The sequence below is a fragment of the Mustela nivalis genome (assembly GCF_964662115.1).
Source record: "Mustela nivalis genome assembly, chromosome: 4".
NCBI classification, from domain to species: Eukaryota; Metazoa; Chordata; class Mammalia; order Carnivora; family Mustelidae; genus Mustela; species Mustela nivalis.
Genome location: NC_139023.1, coordinates 28,649,204 through 28,670,956, shown reverse-complemented (window position 1 = coordinate 28,670,956; position 21,753 = coordinate 28,649,204). Strand labels below are relative to the sequence as shown.

The window sequence follows — 21,753 nt, the reverse complement described above, 5'->3', positions numbered from 1 at the left end:
TAAATTTCAACAATCTCTCCAGCTTTACCCCAGTATTTTTAATCTTAACTTTAGATAAAGGTAGAGTCAATGTTCAAAAATGATTTAGCAACATTTATTTATGAACTATTTGGCTCCTAACTTTATAAAACTGTCTTTTAACCACTCACTCTACTCTTCTATATAACTATATTTATACAGAAGTATCTGGTCTGATATTCATGAAATATTAACCCTTTCTTGGAGGTAGGATTTTGAGATCGTTTTAAATTTCTGCAATACCTATCTTCACTTTTAACAATTATGTATCATTTTCACAAATAACAATGAAGTCATTGGGACTCAAACAAAGAAATGAAATGCCAAGATTAACTGGAAGAGAAAAGAAAAATGAGACATCTCCATTCTTGAATGATCTCCAGATTCGTGGCCCTCTGTTCCATAGCTCATACAGCAATCAAGTGAATTCTCTAAAACAGAAGCATAGCATATTCATTTTCATTTTATTATCTTGCAAGATTTTCAATAAATTGCCACTAGTCCAGAATCAAATCCAATTTCTTTCGTAATTTACACAAAACTCTCTAATCCAGCTCCAGGAGGTCTTTCCAACATCACCATCTTTCACTTCCCTGAATTCATCTTACCTCCTACCACTTCATATAATTTGTAGTAAGAGTTCTTCATGCTTCAGGAGGTGGTAAAAAATGTGCTCTTGTTCTTTGTTTTTTTCTTCGTTTGTTTGTTTGCAGAAGTCAGCAGAGGAGCTGGACCTCCAAATTATTTCACACAATTCCATTCAAAATCATCTCTGCGAAGCCTTCCCTGCCATCACTCTTTTCTCCTCCCCGTAAATAAAGTTATAAAATTACATGCATCCTTTTCCACCCTCTGCGTCAGGGCCAGGTTAAACAATAGTAAAGCTTGATGGAAAAGAAAAAAATATTAATACTAATCCAATATTTATTTCAAATTTGGGTATTTTGTTAATCATAGGTTTTTTAATGAATTTTGATTTTTAAAAGATATTCTTTCAAAATATTATTTATCTTGATTATTAAGGTTTTTGATACCCCTCTATATTTTTTTTGTGTTTTAGGTGAGGGTTCACTTATACCACTCTAGTCTTAGCCTACTCAATACTACTGAAGTACTTATTTTACCCTATAGTTATTGCCTACACACCTATTATCACTACCAGACTGGGACCACATAAAAGAAAAGAAACCAGTTTTATTTCTCTGTATATACCTAAAAATGAGCATAATATATAATATGAAGCAGGAGTCTAATTAGTAAGGATGAATAAATACCCAGTAAAGAGAAACCCAAATTCTTTAAAGAATAAAATATTCCACAGGAAAGAAAATATCTAATCTAAATGGAGATGGATGTTTTGTTTGTTTGTTTGTTTGTTTTGGTTTTTTCTTAGTTGGTCCGAGGGTCATGGGTTATTTTTAAGCTGGTTTTGTTTTCTTAAGGTTAGGGAACATTAGCTTGAGTCAAGCCATGAGCTTATAAGTAATTAGGCAGTAAAACTAAAATCGGGATTTTTTCCCCAGAAACATCTGTTTGTGGCACAAAGTTTTGAGTGTATCTATTCTAAGAAATGCTTGTATTTAGTCTACTATGAGAATCAGAAATATTAAAATTAAAAGAAAGCTTAGATAATATTTAATCCTCCCATCCTCTTACAAATAAGGAATCAAGCCTAGCAAGGTTAAGCAACTCCTTTATTACATTTTTAAAGATTTTATTTGTTTATTTGACAGAAAGAGAGACAGCGAGAGAAGGAATACAAGCAGGGGATCTGAGAGAAGGAGAAGCAGGCTTCCCACTGAGCAGGGAACCCGGCGTGGGATTTGATTCCAGGACCCTGGGTTCAAACCTGAACTGAAGGCAGATGCTTAGAGACTGAGCCACCCAGTGCCCCTAAGTGACTCCTTTAAAATCAAAATACAGTCAGAACCTGAAATGAGGTCATCCATGTCTTCACTTGGTGTTTTTCACTGCAGGTTATTCACAAATCTTGAAGAGGGGACAATTGGAAAACGGAGTGGGGATTTTTTTCTGGGTCAGGCAGAATTGACCAGTTCATGGGTAAAATAAACCACAAACAAATATTTTACTTATTGCTTGAAACATGGTTACTGTTAAGGTAAAGTGACTGAAAAATGACCTTTCAAAGTTAATTCCAGTCCCTTGCTTTTGTCTTTGTCATCAGCCTCTCTATGATTCATTTCCATCAGTAGGTAAGAGAGTGGCTCTACTTTCTGCCAACTCTGATTCAAAATTTGTGGGGTCTGACTTAAAACATACATTATCCAAATACTCTGTATATGAACAAATACAAGTCATGTTTAACTGCAGATTAACCATTTAAGTATGCTATTATACCTAGTCATGCCTGGAGTAAATTGGAAGTAATTATGTATACGGTTCAACTTGGAGTGGAAAGCTAGGATATAGATACTGGCACTGAGTAAGACAGTTCTGAATTTCATCTTTAAAAGATAAGATATACAGAATTACCATTCTCAGCCAGACTTCTTCACAAATTGTCAAGACTTTGAGCTCTCCTAATGATTACTGTAAGATTTGCTATTGGTAAAAAGTGACTGGTTCTTCACAGAAGTGTTTTGTTTAACATAGCTCTGAGTTATTGGGAAGATAGGAATGATGACCCCCCCCCCAAAAAAAAGTAGCCATGACTCGATATAATGAAATTCAATTAGAGAAAATAAACTATGCATTATTATTACTATTATTATAAACATCATGTGCAAGTGAAATAATTCCTTTTTATACTAATGATTAGACTTTCTGGTCAATTTACTCTTCACATTAACAATTAAGAATCCTTAATTAATTTTGCCCTTTCTATTCGGCTACCTGATTTATTTTAAAATCTTCTTCACATACAAAGAAGAAAAATTAGGTTCACCTGGATCCCTGGGCTGCAATTCTAACATCATTAATTTTTACCCATTTAAAATCTGTGGTATTTATAGGAGAAGAATTAAAAAAAAAAAAAAGGAAGCCATAAGATATTTCTTAAGAATAGACCAATGGATAAGCAAGGAGTATATTCCTCACTAAAGAAATAAGGTCATTTCTTGGAATAATAAATAATCATAGCTTCCAATAATAATTTCAAGCATTGTCCTCAAGGCTAGAAATCTACTCACATTCATAAAATCACTTATGATAAGCTTTTGTACAAGTATTCTTTATTAAATATATACACATATACAAATTTTATTTGGCCTCATATTACTGGCATCAGTTTATAAGTGAGGACTTGTATTGGATGATTTTTTAAAGCATCTTTCAGCCTTAAAATTGTTAGTGGTTCTAGGATATACCTAGAGTGATAACCAAAGAGGAATTCTCAGATTTGACTCACAATTAATATTTGGCATTTTCACAATTTACAGTTCTCATATACAACCATTCCAAGGCAATGCAACAACTTAAAAACCAATGGCAAATACTTAATATGATTTCTTTTCTAAAAAACAAGAGATTCTGTTTGGAAGGTAGCCATTTTTATCAAAGTGTTCCCCCAAGCATCCAGAACACATTCATTCACACAATCCTGATCAGGAAGAAAGAAATATAGAAGAAAAATCTGGAAGCAACACAACAAAAAACTAGACATAGATTTAGTGTCATATGACAGCTGCAAGAAATTCAATTAAGTTGTTAAGCCTACACAACTAAAAAAGAAAAGTTAGTACGTGAAAATACTGATAAATTGCTTACCAGAGTCAGCAGAATCCTACCCCTTGGCTATGATTTTTATTCTCTACTCCATGCCTTTGCTTCTCTTTTAGTTTTAAAATACTCACCTTTGTTGTGAAACCATACAAAAACTGCCCTTCCCCAAAACATTCAACTTCCAGAGAAGTAGAAATACAAAACTACTGACACAAAAACTATCCTGACGATTAGCATTTCACCAGCCATATAGATCTATGTTGGGAAAAGCATCTAAAAGGCCTTGTATTGAGTTCCTAATTCTGATGAGTTTATGGTTCTGATCAAATTCTATCCTACTATTCTGATCAAATTTGAAACAAATAATTTATATGATCTTATAGTGCCCAGATTTCTACTCTTAGGTACACAGTGCTTCTCATTTAGAGAACAACCTGTACACATTTTCATTATATTTTGAAGTCAATTAGTGAAACAGTTCTAATGTGTTACCCTCTGTAATATAGGAGAAACAAATATTTTCAATTTGCTCTCAGACTTTAAATAAATTTCTTCCATTAAAGAATGCAACATCTTCTGCTAATTTATGGTTCATGAGCATGCACTGACTGTTCTACTATTCAAGTAATATTGTAGGTAAAGGTGAAAGAGCTTTCCTAGAGAGACAGTGTCTAGCATAGTGCCTGGAACACAGTAGGCTCTGAATAACTATATGTTTAAGAATACATAACTGAATAAACTACTGTAAAAAAGAATTCATACAATGAGTTAAACTTTGGCTCAAAGCACAGATTTTCAAGTCAAGGGTTAAGTCCTGTTTGGCCAACGTAAGACAGGGAACACATCTTCCCTGGTCTCTGTTTTTGTTTTAGATGCAGCAGAGGTTTCACTCATTGGTCAGTATTTGCTTTGCTCCATTTCCTTTTCAAAATGTTTCATTTAACAAGGAAAGTCCTTTTCTTGCAGGTACTAGCAGGATCTCCAAAGGTCACCTCATATGATATCCAATAAACAATTCTGATTAAGGGCAGTGCCACTGGGAAATTTAGGGTGGTTGATTGATATTCATAGTGTATATGAAAAGATGTCATAGTCTGTTTTCAAATTTCAATGCATAAGTATGTGCCATGTATCTCTAATAGCCCTATTTCTCTTGTCCCAAATTTCCAAGATGGTCTGCAATTCATGTAATTTGAATGCTGAATTGATTCTATTCAAATCATTTTTCTGCAACGAAAGATGGCTCACTCTCTCTTCACTGAGGAATGAATTAACTCTCCCAATAACTGGCTTGAATTTTTTAAATGTAAAAATTACACAGACTTTTTATTTTAATAAAGAACAATGGTTTATCTTTAAAAACATTTAAAAAGGCATTCTGCATTAAGTTCATCATCTTTTAGGAAACCATTCTAGCAACAAAATTACATTAGACTTTCTGATTTCTCCATAGTGTCCTTAGATAAATAAACAACCCAGTAGACCATGTTAAATGCCCCAAATGTTACTGGAAAGAGAATGCGGGCATATTTGTCTATTTTGCTTGTGCCAGATCCAGGTGGTGGTGGAGCAGGGGGAGGAGGAGTGGTGGCTGACAACTTCCCAGGAGCCCCTGTGGTATTAACGGTGGTCTTAATTCGCTCCAGTCTTGATCCAAACACACGGTGGGTGGAAGCCTTTTGGGACACATACCCAGTTCTGCCAGGAGTAGAAGGAGGAGCAGATAGAGGTGCTCTTGCTGCAGAAATCGTTTCAGCTGCATTTGGATGGCTGAAAGGGTTCGGGCTGGAAGCTAAGTAAGACTGCGATGTGGCTTCAGAAGATCCTTGAGTAACTGAGGAGGATTTGCTCGAATGGTTTCCCACCTCAGTTCTGTGGCCAGCGTCCGATTCAGAGTGAACCGAGGCATTTGTTCTTTTTCTCATGTTCAGATTGGCATTTGTGTTCTGAAAAAGTATAATAAACATTATATTGATTATGTCATTTTAGGTAGATTTATACAAAATGTAAAGGGATCAAATAATTAAAATCAGTTGTTTCTATAAAAGAAACCGTTATTAACATGCTATAGCCACTCAGCTTCATGTAAATTTTAAAATGCCTAACTAAATAAGAACGTGAATGTATTGGAAACTCTCAATCAAAAATCTTCTATTTCAAAATATTGTCCACTTTCAGAAATAATCAGAATTTAAATCTATAGAAAGATTTGGCTTTTAGAACTATGAACTAGACTTAGGCTTGACTTTCGTTTAAGAGCTCATGATGATAGCTGTACAACTTCCCTGTTCAGTTTTTTTGTAAATGATATTTTGTGATGGGCTGTATACCCTTCAATGAGTTTTGTATGTTTGTATGTTTGTTTTATAAACAAGAAGAACTGTACTTACTCTTGTGCACAGAATAACACTAATAACCATATCGATACATACAAGACATTCCTTAAAAAAAGGAAACTCCAAGGGCTCTGGGACATATAAATTGAAGTAGAATTGCTGGGCTGTAGAATATTTGCACCCTTGAAACTTATTCAACATTACATATGTTAAATAAATGTTTTAAATAAGCAGGAAAACTACTTAAACTTTCCACCATGAGTGTATGCAAATGGTTTCTCGCCATCTCTCCATCACCCCTTGGTATCACCAGGCTATCTACACTGAGATAATGAAGTTATACTTATTCACATTTAGACCCTTAATTCATTTTTAAAAACATTTTATTTATTTATTTGACAGAGAGACAGATAAAGAATGAATGAGCATGAGCATAGGAAGGAGCAGAGGCAGAGGGAGAAGCAGACTCCTTGCTGAGCAGGGAGCCTGATGTGGGACTTGATCCCAGGACCCAGGGAACATGATCTGGGCTGAAGGCAGACACTTAACTGACTCAGCCACCCAGGTGCCCCCCACCACTTTTAATTCATTTGACATTTGACATTTATTTCTTTTTGTATGGTGTGAATTAGGCTTCTGATTTTCACCTCCTGTGGACAGAGCTAATTTTCATAGCACCATTAACTGACTTGTACAGTAGTTCTCAAATTATGACCAGAGGATCTCTGGGGAAGAGAAGTTCCTGAGGTTCTTTTATAGGGTCCGCAAGGTTAAAGCTATTCATAATATGAAGATGTTATTTGTCTTTTTCACTTTTACTCTCATGAGTGAACAGTAATTTCCCAAAGACTACAGTAACATGTGATGACATCATTGCTTTAACAGCTAATAAATTGTGTACTGTGGGGGGCGCCTGGGTGGCTCAGTGGGTTAAAGCCTCTGACTTTGGCTCAGGTCATGATCCTGTGGTTCTGGGATCGAGCCCCGCATCGGGCTCTCTGCTCAGCAGGGAGCCTGCTTCCCTCTCTCTCACTAACTACCTCTCTGCCTACTTGTGGTCTCTCTCTGTCAAATGAATAAATAAAATCTTTTAATTAATTAATTAATTAATTACATTCTGTGTATTGTACTTTCTAGGATTTTCTAAGGCAGTGAGTTTAGAGTATAAATACATACATTTAAAAAAATTTTTTTTAAAAGCTTAAATTTCCAAAACCCTGAAATTTATTTTCATAATCTTACATAGGCAATCATACACATTATTATAAAATCTGGAGACCTTAATGCACTTTACATTGTCACCACAATAATAAAAATACAAAGGAGCATTAATTTTAAATTACATTATATTATATTAGACCTATAAACAGCATCATCATACCATTGTGCAAATATCTGAACTCAAACTGTTTACCTGGAGAGGATGTTTAAATTAAAATGGAACTCTCTATTTTCCATCCAATTATTTTTTGTAAGGTTTTTTATTTATTTGATTATTTGATACACAGAGAGAGACAGAGCTCTAGCAGGGGAATGGCAGGCAGGCAGAGGGAGAGGGAGAAGCAGGCTCCCCACTGAGCAAGGAGCCCGATGTGGGTCTCCATCCTAGGACCCTGGGATCATGACTTGAGCCGAAGGCAGATGCTTAAATGACTGAACCACCCAGGCGCCCCCCCCAATCAAATTATTTTATGTGTAGGACAAGACTATACTTGAATACAGTTGCATGATAAAGATTAAAATTAATTCTCTTTATATTCTGGCAGGCACGATAAGTATAGCCAACTACAGATTGCCTATGCTAATGAAGGAAAACAATGCTCAAATGATTCTCAAACTAGTCACGTCTGTCTTTAGAACATACCATGATTTTTTTGTAAAAAATTTATTCCTAATTATGTTTATTCTAAGATACATTAAGCGTATATTGCAATTGCCTTCTATACCCTCTCCCCTTACCATTCCATGAAATAGAAGGTAAATGAGGAGGTGAGGGAGAGGAAGAAGACCAACTCACAAGTGGGTGGTTAGAAGCAGCCAGCCTACAGGAATATCGCAGATAAAATCATATACAATGAACTGACGGCTCATTTTACAGAGACATGTCTAATCTACAAATATAATCCTTTTTCAAAACCAGGCCCATCAAGTTGGCTGAAAGTATTTAATCCATATCTAATGTATTTGTAGATTATGACTTCAAATTTGTTAAGTAGAGAAAGAATAAAAGCCTCACAAAATATAGAGCCAAAGTAAGATCTGAGATGTTTAGAAAGTATTCTTCACATCAGTCTGAAGTAGTCTTCTAAGCAGGCTCAGCTGAACACATGAGAAATTGTAGTCTAACATATGGCACCGAATTCTGGTGGAGACAATTGAAAACAAAACTGACACCAACATAAAAGCTGAAGATACCATTATTTACCCTGAACTTTTCCTCTACAAAACACATTGTAAATGTCAATTAATCCTCAGATTTTGAGTCTCTTTTTACAGAATGGAATAATAGTTAATCAATTAACATTAATTTTGAAATGTCATATAACAGCGAATATAAAGAATATGGTAAATCCACATTTAGAGAGCTTACACTGTCATTGACAAGATGCATACCCATACACATGATGCAGCCAAAAATATAACAAAAGGTAAAATATAGTGAAGGTCAAACTGTAGCAAAATGCTGAATATATTAAGAGAAGGGAAGAGAGGAATGGCAGACCAATTAAACAAGCAGGAAAGAAACACTTTTTCAAGTATAATCTGAAATTTGCGTATTGCTTTCTTCCTCAGAAATTTACATTGCCCATAATCTTTAGAAACCTATATTTTTCCTAAAACTAAATTCTAAGAATCAAAGGCTTCCACTTCTGACCAGACTGGAGTAAAAGGGATTGAATTATTCTCCTGTATGAAATGACAAGAAAAATTAAAGCTGGACAACATATGTGAACCAATTGTTTTTTGATGACACTGAGCATCTGACAATATAGAACTATAATCCTTGAGAAAGAAGAAACAAACTTGAAAGGGGTTCCACGCAGCAGAACAGGAAAGGAGAATCCAGGAGAAATATGCCAGATTCTCTGAATTGAGGACATGAGCTGAGAATCTGGGGAAGTCAAGGTAGCTAGAGTTCATAGGAAAAAGTAACAGAGAAGTATATGCTAAAAAAAATAAAAAAATAAACAAGTGAGTGAGAACTCCAAAACTCTGAGAGAGTCCCCACTGATTGACTATTCTGCTAAGCACAGATCAGTTTATGAGTAGGAAGTATTACCCAAGGCTGCAAAAAGAACCCCATAGGGGCACCTGGGTGGCTCAGTGGGTTAAGCCGCTGCCTTCGGCTCGGGTCATGATCTCGGGGTCCTGGGATCGAGTCCCGCATCGGGCTCTCTGCTCGGCAGGGAGCCTGCTTCCCTCTCTCTCTCTCTGCCTGCCTCTCCATCTACTTGTGATTTCTCTCTGTCAAGTAAATAAATAAAATCTTAAAAAAAAAAAAAAAGAACCCCATAAAAGGATTTGAAGAAAGAGTACCTGAAACACACAAAACCAGGAATAATGCATGTTTGCACCAGCCAGACTGTAAAATCTCACCATTCGTGTAATGTTTGGTAGAGTACAAAGAATGACTTCGCTTCAGTAATATGAGATAACTAGCCCTAAATATATCTCTAGTCCTACTGAATGAATTTTAACAATAAGACCTGAAAGGATGAAAATTAACTCTAAGTGACTTAGGTGGGCTCCAGAAGAAAGCACAAGAATATTTACAGGAGTCTGTCTTCTTTCCCTCTAGGTCCACAACTTTTCACAACTTCCTGAAATCCCAACTGTGAATCATGAACTATATATCATTGATTAAATACAAAAATTGCAACAAATTTTCCTCCTTCTCCATATTCATGCCCCCCTTGTTATATGAATGTCCCACTCCTCCCCCATCAAGAGATGGAGTTTATTTCCCCACAAGCTTCCTTATAACTTCCTCAGGCCAACATGTGGTGAAAGTCATGGGTATGTCATTTTTCTTGGCCTTAAGAGTTCTTCCTAACTTCCACTCTCCTTCAAAACACTGCCATCAACACTACTAGAACAAGGTAGGTCTAAACTGGTAAAAAGATCTTTTGGAGCAGAGCCGGTCACCCCATTGAGGCTCTCCTAGGTCACCCAACAGCTAGCTGATCACTAGACACATGAATTTGTCCCAGCTAAGAGAGGATGAACTGCCCAGACAATCTTAATCAAGATCAACAGAACTTCCCAATTAACCCATAGACTTGAAAGCAGAAGTAAATGTTTATTGTATGCCACTGAAACGTTGTACTTGTTTGTTATGCAGTATTACTTTGACAGTAGATAACACTGGCCTGTAGAAGTCCAATTAAATCAAGGGTATTAAGAAGGTGTTGCCAAACTTTTTGTGGGCTGGAAGTTCTCAAACTTTCCGGGAGAAGTAGAAGGCTGACCTGCCCAGAATTCATCAAAGACCATTAGGGGGCCCTGTTGCCTAACGCCACATACTAGTTGAAGGACTAAGATTGTTTGCCCTTTATAATTCCATTCTTAAAGAATAACAGTATTTTAAAACGGAGAGAAATTCTAAAATTCTCGTTCCTCATTTTAGGTGTAGAAGAAAGGAAGAACAGAGAGGTTATGACTGGCTTTAAGTCATACAGAGAGCTACTTACAGAGTGCTTTGCCACGTTTTACAGCCTCTTGATAGACAAATGTGGAGGAGACATTAAAGAACTTAATGAACAACACCTATTATTTGAGACAGTTAAGTATTTGTAACAGTCAGGTACATTGTTAGAAACTGACTAAAGACATGGAAATCAGAAAAGAGTACAGAATGTCCTTTTAATGTCACAGTGGAGCATTGTTTAACAAGTCCACCAAGGATCATTAAGCTTGTAGGGGAACTTACTTGAATTTGATTCTACTGTTTAATATTGGATTTGAGTGCAAACACTTTGAAGTTATGTGTTAACTTGTATATTCCTGTCCAGAAGAAAAGACCACCAAAGGTTATGTTATGGTTTTGTTGCCCTGTAGGATAGTAATCACTTCTATACCAACCTAGTATTTACTGTAGTACTCCATTTCTTTAAATGGCTATTTATAATCATTAAAAAGATTTTGAACCAGTTTTACCATTTATGTGTTTCCCTCATTAATTAATAAGTCAGACAATACTTTGATATTCATTTTATATTTATATTAATTCTCTTTTTGATGGTTTGAAAATTATATTCAGACTGGATATACTATTACATTCTCACAACATCTACTATTAGACAAGCTATAAATAGCAAAGAAATTGAGTATAGACTTGAAGAATACACCTGGAGAAAGAAAGTGACCCCAAGCCAAAGAGGTAGGATCCATCCAAGGTGATTGGAAAAAAAGAGTCAAAGAAGCAAGAGACTTTATGGAAATGGAGGGAGGGGTATGAAGTGTGCCACTAGGATTATCACTCTGAAGCAAAGATCAAATCTTCTTATTCTTGGTTAAAACTATTAGTAAGCTTCTAGAGTATAAAGACTATCTTCTTAATCACTGTAGGAGAATGCACACAACAGGTACTTACTTCATTTTTTAATATATTTTCTTGAAACGGATATATTTTGGAATCAAGATTCTTTTCAAATAAAAAAAAATTGAGGGGAACCTGGGTGGCTCAGTGGGTTAAAGCCCCTGCCTTCAGCTCGGGTCATGATCCAGGGTCCTGGGATCGAGCCCCACATCGGGCTCTCTGCTCAACGGGGAGTCTACTTCCTCTTCTCTCTCTGCCTGCCTCTCTGCCTACTTGTGATCTCTGTCTGTCAAATAAATAGGTAAAATCTTAAAAAAAAAAAAAAATCCCCTTCTTCCTAGTTAAAAAAAAAAAAAAAATTGAAAAGAAAGTGTCACAAATGTTCTATCTGGCCTCCAGATTACCCAACTTTTGTTGATGGGGCAGAGTTCTAGAATATTACAGGTAGCGCCCATGGTGTATGTTACCTTGATGCAATACCAAGTCTAAGAATGCTTTAGGAGTCTCAGTGCTCTATATATCAGCCCCCACACAAAGGAAAGCAGAATTAGAATGATTTGGGGCTTAAAACTTTACTTACTGTGAAGCAGCCAAATGATACTCAAGTTATTTGTACTGATGTCCAAGGACTACTATATAAAAAGTAGTTGTCATTTTCCATGGTGACATACCACAAATGGATTGAAAAATCTGCTGACTTAGCTCACACGAAATTGACTAGGAATACTACTCACGAGGCCCCTGAATTTTGGAAATTTGCAATTTTGTGTCAGAGTGAGGCAATGTTGAGATTTGAGTGGCAACATCAGCATTCAGCAGACACTCAGTGATTACAGACAAGGAAAGCACCTAAGCTTCATTTGAATTCTGAAAAATGACTTAGTTTGAAATCATTTTGTCATTAGTCACAATAGCCCAAAGCAAGGAAACTGGTGGGATAGAGGTGCGAGGAGGCAGACTCAAACATCCTCAACAAATTAAAGCAGCAACGGGCAAACAGGAGCACATCCAAGCAATTCGTCAATCAAGACTGTGATCTGACACAATTTCCAAAGAAGTGTTATTAACTGCAAAAAGAATATTCATCTCCACTTATTACTCTAGCAGCGCTGAGATAAAGTGACTAAGACGAGCTTTGCAGAATACATGCCTCATTCATATTGCTTGCTTGAGAAGCTAATGAAGTTTAATAAAATGTAATTTAACCCTTCCAAATTAAAAACAAACAAGGCTAGTAATGAACAGGTTTATCTTCTAGAATATCAGTGAGTCACATATTTAAAAAATCCAATAACGTAAAGACATTTATTCCAGGCCATTCTGACAGGACTTCAGACACATCTTATTTAATAAGGAAATAAACAAGTACGGTAGAGCAGCTGAAACTAAACTCCAAGGTAATGATTTACTGAGGACTATCAGTAGTGTTTTTAGAAAATGCTACCACATAGAAATGAAAAACATCCCCTCCAAATAAATATGCTAAATATTTCATAAATAGTTACCAGGGGACTCAATCACACATTGAACAATAAAATGTAGAAATGAAAATGCTCAGTTCTCTATTTATTGTATTTCATTTTCTCCCAATGTTAGCACTTAATTCGATGTTTGTATTTCCATAAGCTATGAAAACACTACTTTCGATATCAGGCACTGGGATAAAAAATTTATGTCTTCAATTTGAAATTACCACAGAACAAGGCCTTACAGAATTTATTCATTTTGTCTTTACAGGTTTAGAAGCTGAAAGTTTAAAATATTAGGATTTCTTGAAGATATGCAATGTGGTGGTTAATTTTGTTTCATAGTGATTCCTAGTGCTTCTTTGTATATTGAATCTATGGCTCTAGCAGAGGAAATCTCTTTGCCAGAACTTCCACTAGTCAGAGCAGAAGCTCTCAGTATGATCAAGTGGACTTGACCAGAATGTTACCTACAGTTGTTCCAGGAGTTGCACTCGCCAGTGCTCCCAAGGTAACCCAGGAGAGAGTAGAGGGCAAAGGACACTCCACTCATTTTATCCAAATGCAAACACTAACTTGGATGAATCTCTTCTTGCTTACTAATGAAAAGCAGAATTATAGTCATTCTAAGTGTTTATGAGAATGACCTGGGGTGGGGGGGGGTTGCCTAGGTAAGCTCAGTTGGTTAAGAATCTGACTCTTGGTTTCGGCTCAGGTCATGATCACAGGGTCCTGAGACTGAGCCCCATGATAGGCTCTGTGCTCAGCAGGGAGTCTGCTTGAGATTCTCTTCCTCTCCCTCTCTTTCTGTCCTTCGCCTGCTTATATGTGCACATGCTTTCTTGTTCTCTCTCAAATAAATCGATAAATCGTAACAATAAATAAATAAATAAATAAATAAAAATTACCTGGGAATTAGTTAAAAACTGCTTCAGTCCTATTTGCAGGAAGCCTTATTTATTGGCTATATTATTGCCAATCATCAGAGATCAGAAATTGGGAAACACTGGCTAATTAATTAGGATTACATGCCTCCAAATCAGAGAGACCATGACACGAGTACTGAATTTGTCTTTTACCAGCTATGAGATATCTAGCAAGTTCTTGAACCTCTTAAAACCTCAAAATCCTTGCCAAAACAGGAATAATAATGGTACCTTCCTCATAATGAATCAATAAAATAATGCATGTAAGATACTTACATTGTCTAGCACACAGTAGGCATCAAACCAGCATTATATAGAAATAACCCAGCAGAAGGCAGATAATGAGATTCTGTCCCCAAAAGAAAGAGGTATATCACTCAAAAATAAATCCCACTATGGTAAATAAACTTTTACTTATTTTTTTTTAAAGATTTTATTTATTTGATATAGAGAGATCACAAGTAGGCAGAGAGGCAGGCAGAGAGAGAGGGGAAACAGGCTTCCTGCCGAGCGAAGAGCCCAATGTGGGCCTTGCTCCCAGGACCCTGAGCTCATGACCTGAGCTGAAGGCAGAGACTTAACCCACTGAGCCACTCAGGCTCCCCAGTAAATAAACTTTTAGAAGATATTTTCTGGATTTCTATAAAAATATGGTCTTCATTTCTAATAACCAGAAAGGTGGAGGAACACTGAAGCAAGGGACAGTCTGTAGTATAAAAGGAAGCCAGCCATGAAAAACATGTTTTTGGCTGAAATGAGAAATAAATATGAGGAAATACAACATTAAAATGCATATTGAACACAGTAATGGGAGAATTAGCACTATAGTAAATCCTATAACTTGTGATATAAGAGAAACATAAAAATCTCTTTTAGGAAAAAACAATAGTTAACTTTTGCTAAGTGGCTCTTCTGCAACTGTCACTCTGCTAACATGCTTTTAACTAATTAGCTGCCACAACCCTATGTCATGCTTCATGTAGGAAAAACCACAGCCACGAGTATTTCAATGTCCAAAAATGATATGGGTTACATGAAAAAGGAATCTCTTGTATTATATCAGATCACTGGTCTCTTTCAGGAACTTTCCAACTGTTAGTTAAGTCTAGAAACTAGTCATCAAGGAAAGAGCAAAGACTGGAGGAACTGATGCAATCCAATCTCGAGGAGAACATTGACAGCACACTATGCCACGAAAAGACAGACGTAGAACATCGGCTCAGAATGAGAACATTGGCAACCTAGTTTGGCTGGCCCACTTTCTAAATATAATGGAATATTAAAAAGAATTGTATCTGTAGATATATTGTTCTGGCACTATAGTATCACTCACTTTTACCTCATTTCAATTACAGAAGTCAAAAGGACTTTTTTCACACTTAAGTTGGATGCAGGAAATGGAGCAGTGAAAGCACTAGACTTGGGAATAGTAGAAGGCAACAAATGTCAAAGAACGTAAAGTAATAAAAACATGAAGAGGTTTTAATCATTACTATAGATTGAACTGTGTCGCGCTTCAAATTCATGTATAAAGGCTCTAACCACCCACCGTCTGGTGTGAGGGTATTGGAGATAGGATCTTTAAGGAAGCGATTAAGGCTAAATTAGGTTATAATAATGGAGGCCTGATCAGATAAAACTGGTAACCTTATAAAGGAAGAAGAAACACCACAGAGCTCTTTCTCAGTGTTGAAAGCGGATACCACCACAAGAAGGCAGCCATCTGCAAGCCACAAAGAGAACTCTCACCATAAACCAACCCTGCCAGAATCTTGATCTTGGATTTTCTAGCCTTAAAACCATGAGAGAACATATTTCTGTTGTTTAAGTCATCCAGTCCACGTAATTTTTGTTACAGCAGCCTGAGGTGACCAAAACAATTCTCTAACATCAATAAAATTAAATTGAAGGCACATTTAGTTTAAGACTTTTAAAATAGTGAATATTAACTAGGCTCAGAGGAAAAAAAATAAACAAAATCCAAACAAACTTGCAGCTCTCTCGTTTCAGATTTTGTTTGTTTGTTTGTTTCTAGTCTGTCCTCTTCTCTCTTCTCTACCGAGTGGGTATACCTTTCTGATACCCCCCAATCCTAGACAGAGTTAAGATACAAGACATGCAAAGAAATAGAGATGCCTTTGACAGGAATTAAGCACTGATCTCTTTGTAATATTGTTAGTTGTTCTCAATGAATAAAAATACTTTCTTATATACCAAGGAGCATCTACATTCTTTTTCCAAACTGTCCGGATTGTCTAGATAGAAGACTCCTTCAGGAGTCTTTTGAGCTCCTTTCATCTTTTCTTCACTCAAATCAGAGAAATTTGATTAACTGGGGCTTTTGTTTGCCCTTCTAGTTTGGACTTAGCTCCAGATCCTTCTTAACAACTGCATACTTTTCCCTAAATATTTTTGCCCCCTTTCCTCTAATGACTCTAATGTCTGACTCTTTCCCTCTCTTTCTCTCTGTGTGTGTGTGTGTGTGTGTGTGTGTGTTGTGAATTTCAGGGCATTTATTTATTTATATATTGGGAAAATGTCATTAATAACATAATTTATAACTTTTCTTTTCCACATTTTATATTTTTTCATCCTTAAAAGTAGAGTTAATATATGTAGATATCTGATTCAACATTGCAAGGGAAATCTTACCAAGTTTTTAAATCCCTAACTTGGGTGTCCAAATGAATTTATTTTCAAGTCATGTACATCATCTTATGGAAATGATTTGCTTCAGCTTTAAAATATTCAGAAAATTACATTTGAACTTAGAAAACATTTATACTTTTTTTCTTACTTTAAGAAACTTTTAGGCTTTTTTTCTTATTATAGACTTGATACAATTTGATCATAATAAAATTGTGCTATGATAAATACCCACCCAGAAGGACTCAGGTTCCTGCCAAAAACACAGGAGGCTGGTATATCAAGTAGTCTGAGTAATAATTTTATCTGCATCAGCAAAGGCAACAGGAACACTATCCAAAAAGCAATAATTCATCAAGACCAGATTTGCAGTATACTTTTTCTGAAAGGAAATATTTCAAAGCTCAAACATTATCAGTCACATCCCTTTGTAAAATCATAGCTATGCAGTGTAAGAAAGACTTTGATGAGCCAAGAACCTTACCTAAAACAGGCTGAGTTTCTTTACAATATCAGACAATGTTTGCCTACTGAATCTAAACATTTATAATAGCTCCAATAGATTTATTTTTAGGAAAAAGAACTCAAGTGCCATGCTTCATCTCTTGTTGGAAGATCCACAATTAAGCTCATAAGCAATAAAAGACTTATTAAAGACACTGAGTCACCATATTATTAATTTATCCAACATACATGTATTGAGTGCCTAATTTTTCAAATTATTTTGCTGAATATTGAGAGTACAGAAGTGAAAAAAATACAGTCTTGGCAACTTCTCTCAGGAATTATAAAACATTATAATAACCAATAAATGCTATAAAGGAAAATGAAAGAAGTTAGGGAGTACATTATTTAGCCTGATTGCTGAGAAAGCCCCTTTGAGAAAGTGAGTGAAACTAGGGAGGAGTAAGGCTTAAACAAGGTAAAGGAGAGACTGTGGAAGAAAGGAAGTGCCTTATGGTAGTGGAGACAAATTCTCAAGATTTCTCTCAGTAGCATAAGGATAAGGAAGGCTGAGAAACTTCCTTGTCAGTTAAAATTTGAGATCCCTTGAAGATGCTCTAAAATCTTCCTTTTCTTTTCTTCCTCTTTAATCGTTTTGAAATGGGCAATTAAGGCAAGGCTTTATATTCAGGGCTACTCTCACATAATTAAAGTACTTGTCAGACAGAGACCATGAATCTCTACCAACATCTCTACAGTGTATTAAGTACTTACTACTACTACTACTACTAATAATAATAATAACAAGCACTACACTAAAAGGTTTTCACAAATAACCTCAAATATCTCCTGCAACCACCTGGGAGCTAGTATTAACATTCCAATGAGGACACTAAAACCCAGTGCCAGAGGCCAAGGTCAGACAATTAAAATGGGTCCAGGTATGATTTGAATCCCAAACCCACACTGTTAACCACTTTAGGATTCTGCCTACAATAGCAAATACATATGTTAATGAGACTGAAAGAAAGCAGAAAAGAATTTACCTGAAATATGTCCCCCAAATCCAAACCAGTTGAGTAACAACTATAAATGGCTCAGCCCTTCAGAATTGATTTTATTTACATTTATTTGGTTTCTAGCATAAGCTAAACATATGTTTTGCCTCACAAAAAATCTTTCTCTGATTAATCCTTTCCAGTATATGCGAAAATTCTTCTCGAGTTTTAACATATTCCTCTTTCTCCCATTCTTCTTTATATTCTTACTACTCCTTTGGTACTCGGTTGTCATAACATGCTTATAGACATTACTTTATCTCAGCTATCCTGTACATTTTAAACTGTTCTAAAAATGAATCAACACTACCACTCAAAATCTGTATCTTCTATATGATGAAAATATTTTTATGATGATCTTCTGCGAGAGGGAAGCTGTGCCCCAACTTTCTTCCACAAACTTTCTCTTAAGTTAGAATATAGCACTTTCAAAAGATGTTCAAAAATTTATACATTCAAGTATAAGATATGGTAAAGCTGAAACATTTCTCACCCTGGTGCATAAAACACTGTAATTTCAACTTTAGTTGTAACCCAGAGAAGGTATCAATATAAGCAGTAGCTCTAGTTTCTGACTTGAGAATGATTCTTCAAACATGTAATTATCTACAAGTAATGAAAGTTAATGAAGTTCAGCAATCCATGTGCCAAATTATGTATAAAGTTAATGCATATACATATGTGTGTCTAGTAGAAGAGGACTCATTAAGCCACCTATTGTGTATGCTCTTGTATTTCCAAAACCAATCCCTTTCCCTAGTCTTTACGAATGGAAGCACAGCCAACTGGTCATAAAGCATATGTTGAATTATTCTTCTAACACAATTCATTACAAATCTACTCCATCTACAGTAAAACAGCGTATTAAGTCAGAACAAATTGATGGTCTACCATGACACCACTTCGTAGTTCTTACATTGTCAAACAGATGACCCCTCAAATTGCTGAAGCCATTTCGATTTTCTCCAGGAAATAATTTGACTTGTCCTGAAGAGTAAGTACCATGCTATCAGCTATAGTTTTCAATGGGGCATTATCAAAACCATTCAACATTTAACAAGGCTCTCACGCTGAAACAGCTGTTCAACGAAAGTGAAAATTTTAAAACTGAGCCTAGATCATCTTACTTGAGCTAGAAAATAAGGTATTAGACTATTTTGCATGTTCTACCACTTTATGACAAGAAAGACAATTTTGCACTTCAGTAAAGGCAGATTGCAAATTTAGCATGAATTGAACCAGTAGCTGAGTTGCAATTTATGGTAAATGGCTCATCAGCACATTAATGAATACCACTAAGACAACCACTTTAGCCAAGCAGGCCAGAAACTAGATGGCCCCAAAATCTGGTAGGAAGCAAGAAAAATGTGCCCTCTACAAACATCTATAAAATGAATCTTAAAGCCAAAAGTTACCAAATATCTATCTTTATTATCATTCTTATCAGCAGGATATTAGGAGTTAAAAATCAAAATCAGAACCAAAGGTTCTGAAATCAGGTAGATTCAAGTTTCAAATTCTGCTAAATACTAGCTATATGACTTTGGGAGAAGTAATTTAGCCTCTCTGTTCTTTAGTCTTCTCTTGGGTAAAATAAGGACAATAACAATAGCACTTAGAGTTACTGATGGGGTAGTATCTATAAGACGCTTAACACCCTACTTAGAACACAGTAAGCCATCAGTACTTGTTAAATATTAATATTATATTGTTATCATTTCATATTCTAAGGCAAAAATGTGGATAGTCCCTATGAGGGACAATATAAATTTCCATTATTTCTATCCTTAGATATTCACCGTATTTTTCAATAGAACTAAATGTTAAATGAATACTGTACACCCCAGAAAAATGTTGGAAAGATATGAGAACTACATTCTGTGCTCTGCTCAAAATTCATCTTATTTCCTATTTCTAGATAGAGATAATCAGCTCCCTTCCTTGGAGCAATGCTAAGAACTAGCTAAAACCCAACTTGCCCAGATCTGTCAATTGCAGGAAGAGATAATTAAAGGCTCCTCTTTAAAAGGTTTCTTTCTGGGCTGATGGATGTTTGAAGGGAGACATAAAATCAGGAATCCTGTGATTTTGTTCTACTTAATTATATTAGCAATTTTAAAAAATAGTCACACTTTCTCAACATAAAACATGCTAAAATTTCTCTTAGATTTTAAAGAAGTAAATGAAAATATCAACTCCCTCAACTCCTAAAGCTTTTTACCACTTCCAGTTACTGTTCTTTCTATCATGGCAGGTTTAGGGAAAAATGTCTACATTTACTCTTCCTGATTCTTCACCTGTTATTTATTCTTCAACCCATTATTATTTTATATTTTCTCCTAGCTTTCTCTTAAAACTCTTTGTGTATTATTTCAAAAGGCATTTTTTTAACAGAGAAAATGGATTTTATTTTATTTTTTTATTTTTTATAAACATATATTTTTATCCCCAGGGGTACAGGTCTGTGAATCACCAGGTTTACACACTTCACAGCACTCACCAAAGCACATACCCTCCCCAGTGTCCATAATCCCACCCCCTTCTCCCAAACCCCCTCCCCCCAGCAACCCTCAGTTTGTTTTGTGAGATTAAGAGTCACTTATGGTTTGTCTCCCTCCCAATCCCATCTTGTTTCATTTATTCTTCTCCTACCCACTTAAGCCATGGGGGCTCAAAAGGCATTTTTTAAAATCTGTGTCTTACCTATTATCTCGGCAGCATCTAAAACTGTTGATCACTTCTTCCTTCTTTAAATTTTTCCCATAAACTCCACAGTTTAGTCCTGTTCCCCTTACCCTTCTCAGTCTCCAATGTGGAATGCTCTTCTTCTGCCGTATTCTAAAGTGCTATCTTTCCATAGGGTTCAACTCTCAGATAACTCAATTTTCTCAATCTTTGGGTAAATAAACCTGTCCAAATACTTGGATTACCATCTTTATATCAATATTATAAAATCAATGTCTACCTCCCAAATTTTTCTCCAACCTGAAGATCCATATATCCAGAAGGATATCATTCAAATACACTAGAAGGATACTACAAATTTAATTCATTCATTCATACATCCACTCACTTATTCATCTAATTGTTCAACACATTATTGGGTGTTTATTTATATGTCAGGCACTATTCTTGGCTCTGGTGACACAAAAGTGGAGGGAAGGCCCCCAATTTCTTACCTTTGCAGAAATAACATTTTTGTCTAAAGTCAAATCTACATACAAATATATTATCTAATAAATCCAAGGTATTTATCCTTACAAATATATCCCCTCTGCTATATTCTAGATCTTAAAGACTGGTCCACCACTCAGCTAGCTATACAAGCCACAAATTCAACTATTCTTACCCACTTCTGCCTTACTCTTTTCTGTCTAACTTTCTCAATATTTTTCCGATATATCTTCTTCTTCACAGCCTTCATAGAGGCTGTGAAGAAGAAATCAATATTTAACACTTGGCTACTGCACAGGCTATTAACATTCTTAGACCTAACATGATTATGAAGCTTCCCTCTCTCTACTCTCCACTAAAATAATATTTATGCATTGTAAATCTGATCACATTACTTCCTTGCTTATATTCTTTCAGTTAGTTCTCTGTTCTTTTCAAGAAAAAAACTTAAAATACTTACATAAC

The 21,753-nt window shown here is 35.7% G+C and overlaps 1 protein-coding gene across 1 annotated transcript in view; it reads right to left on the bottom strand.

Annotated features, from left to right (window-relative positions):
* Positions 1-989: 989 nt before the first annotated feature.
* The window catches only part of GABRA4 (gamma-aminobutyric acid type A receptor subunit alpha4), a 69,813-nt gene continuing 49,049 nt past the window's right edge, over positions 990-21,753 (bottom strand). The window contains exon 9 of the mRNA XM_082728037.1: positions 990-5,645. Coding sequence (XP_082584163.1) covers positions 5,124-5,645 — 522 coding nt within the window. The 3' untranslated portion in view covers positions 990-5,123. The remainder of the gene's footprint in view (positions 5,646-21,753) is intronic.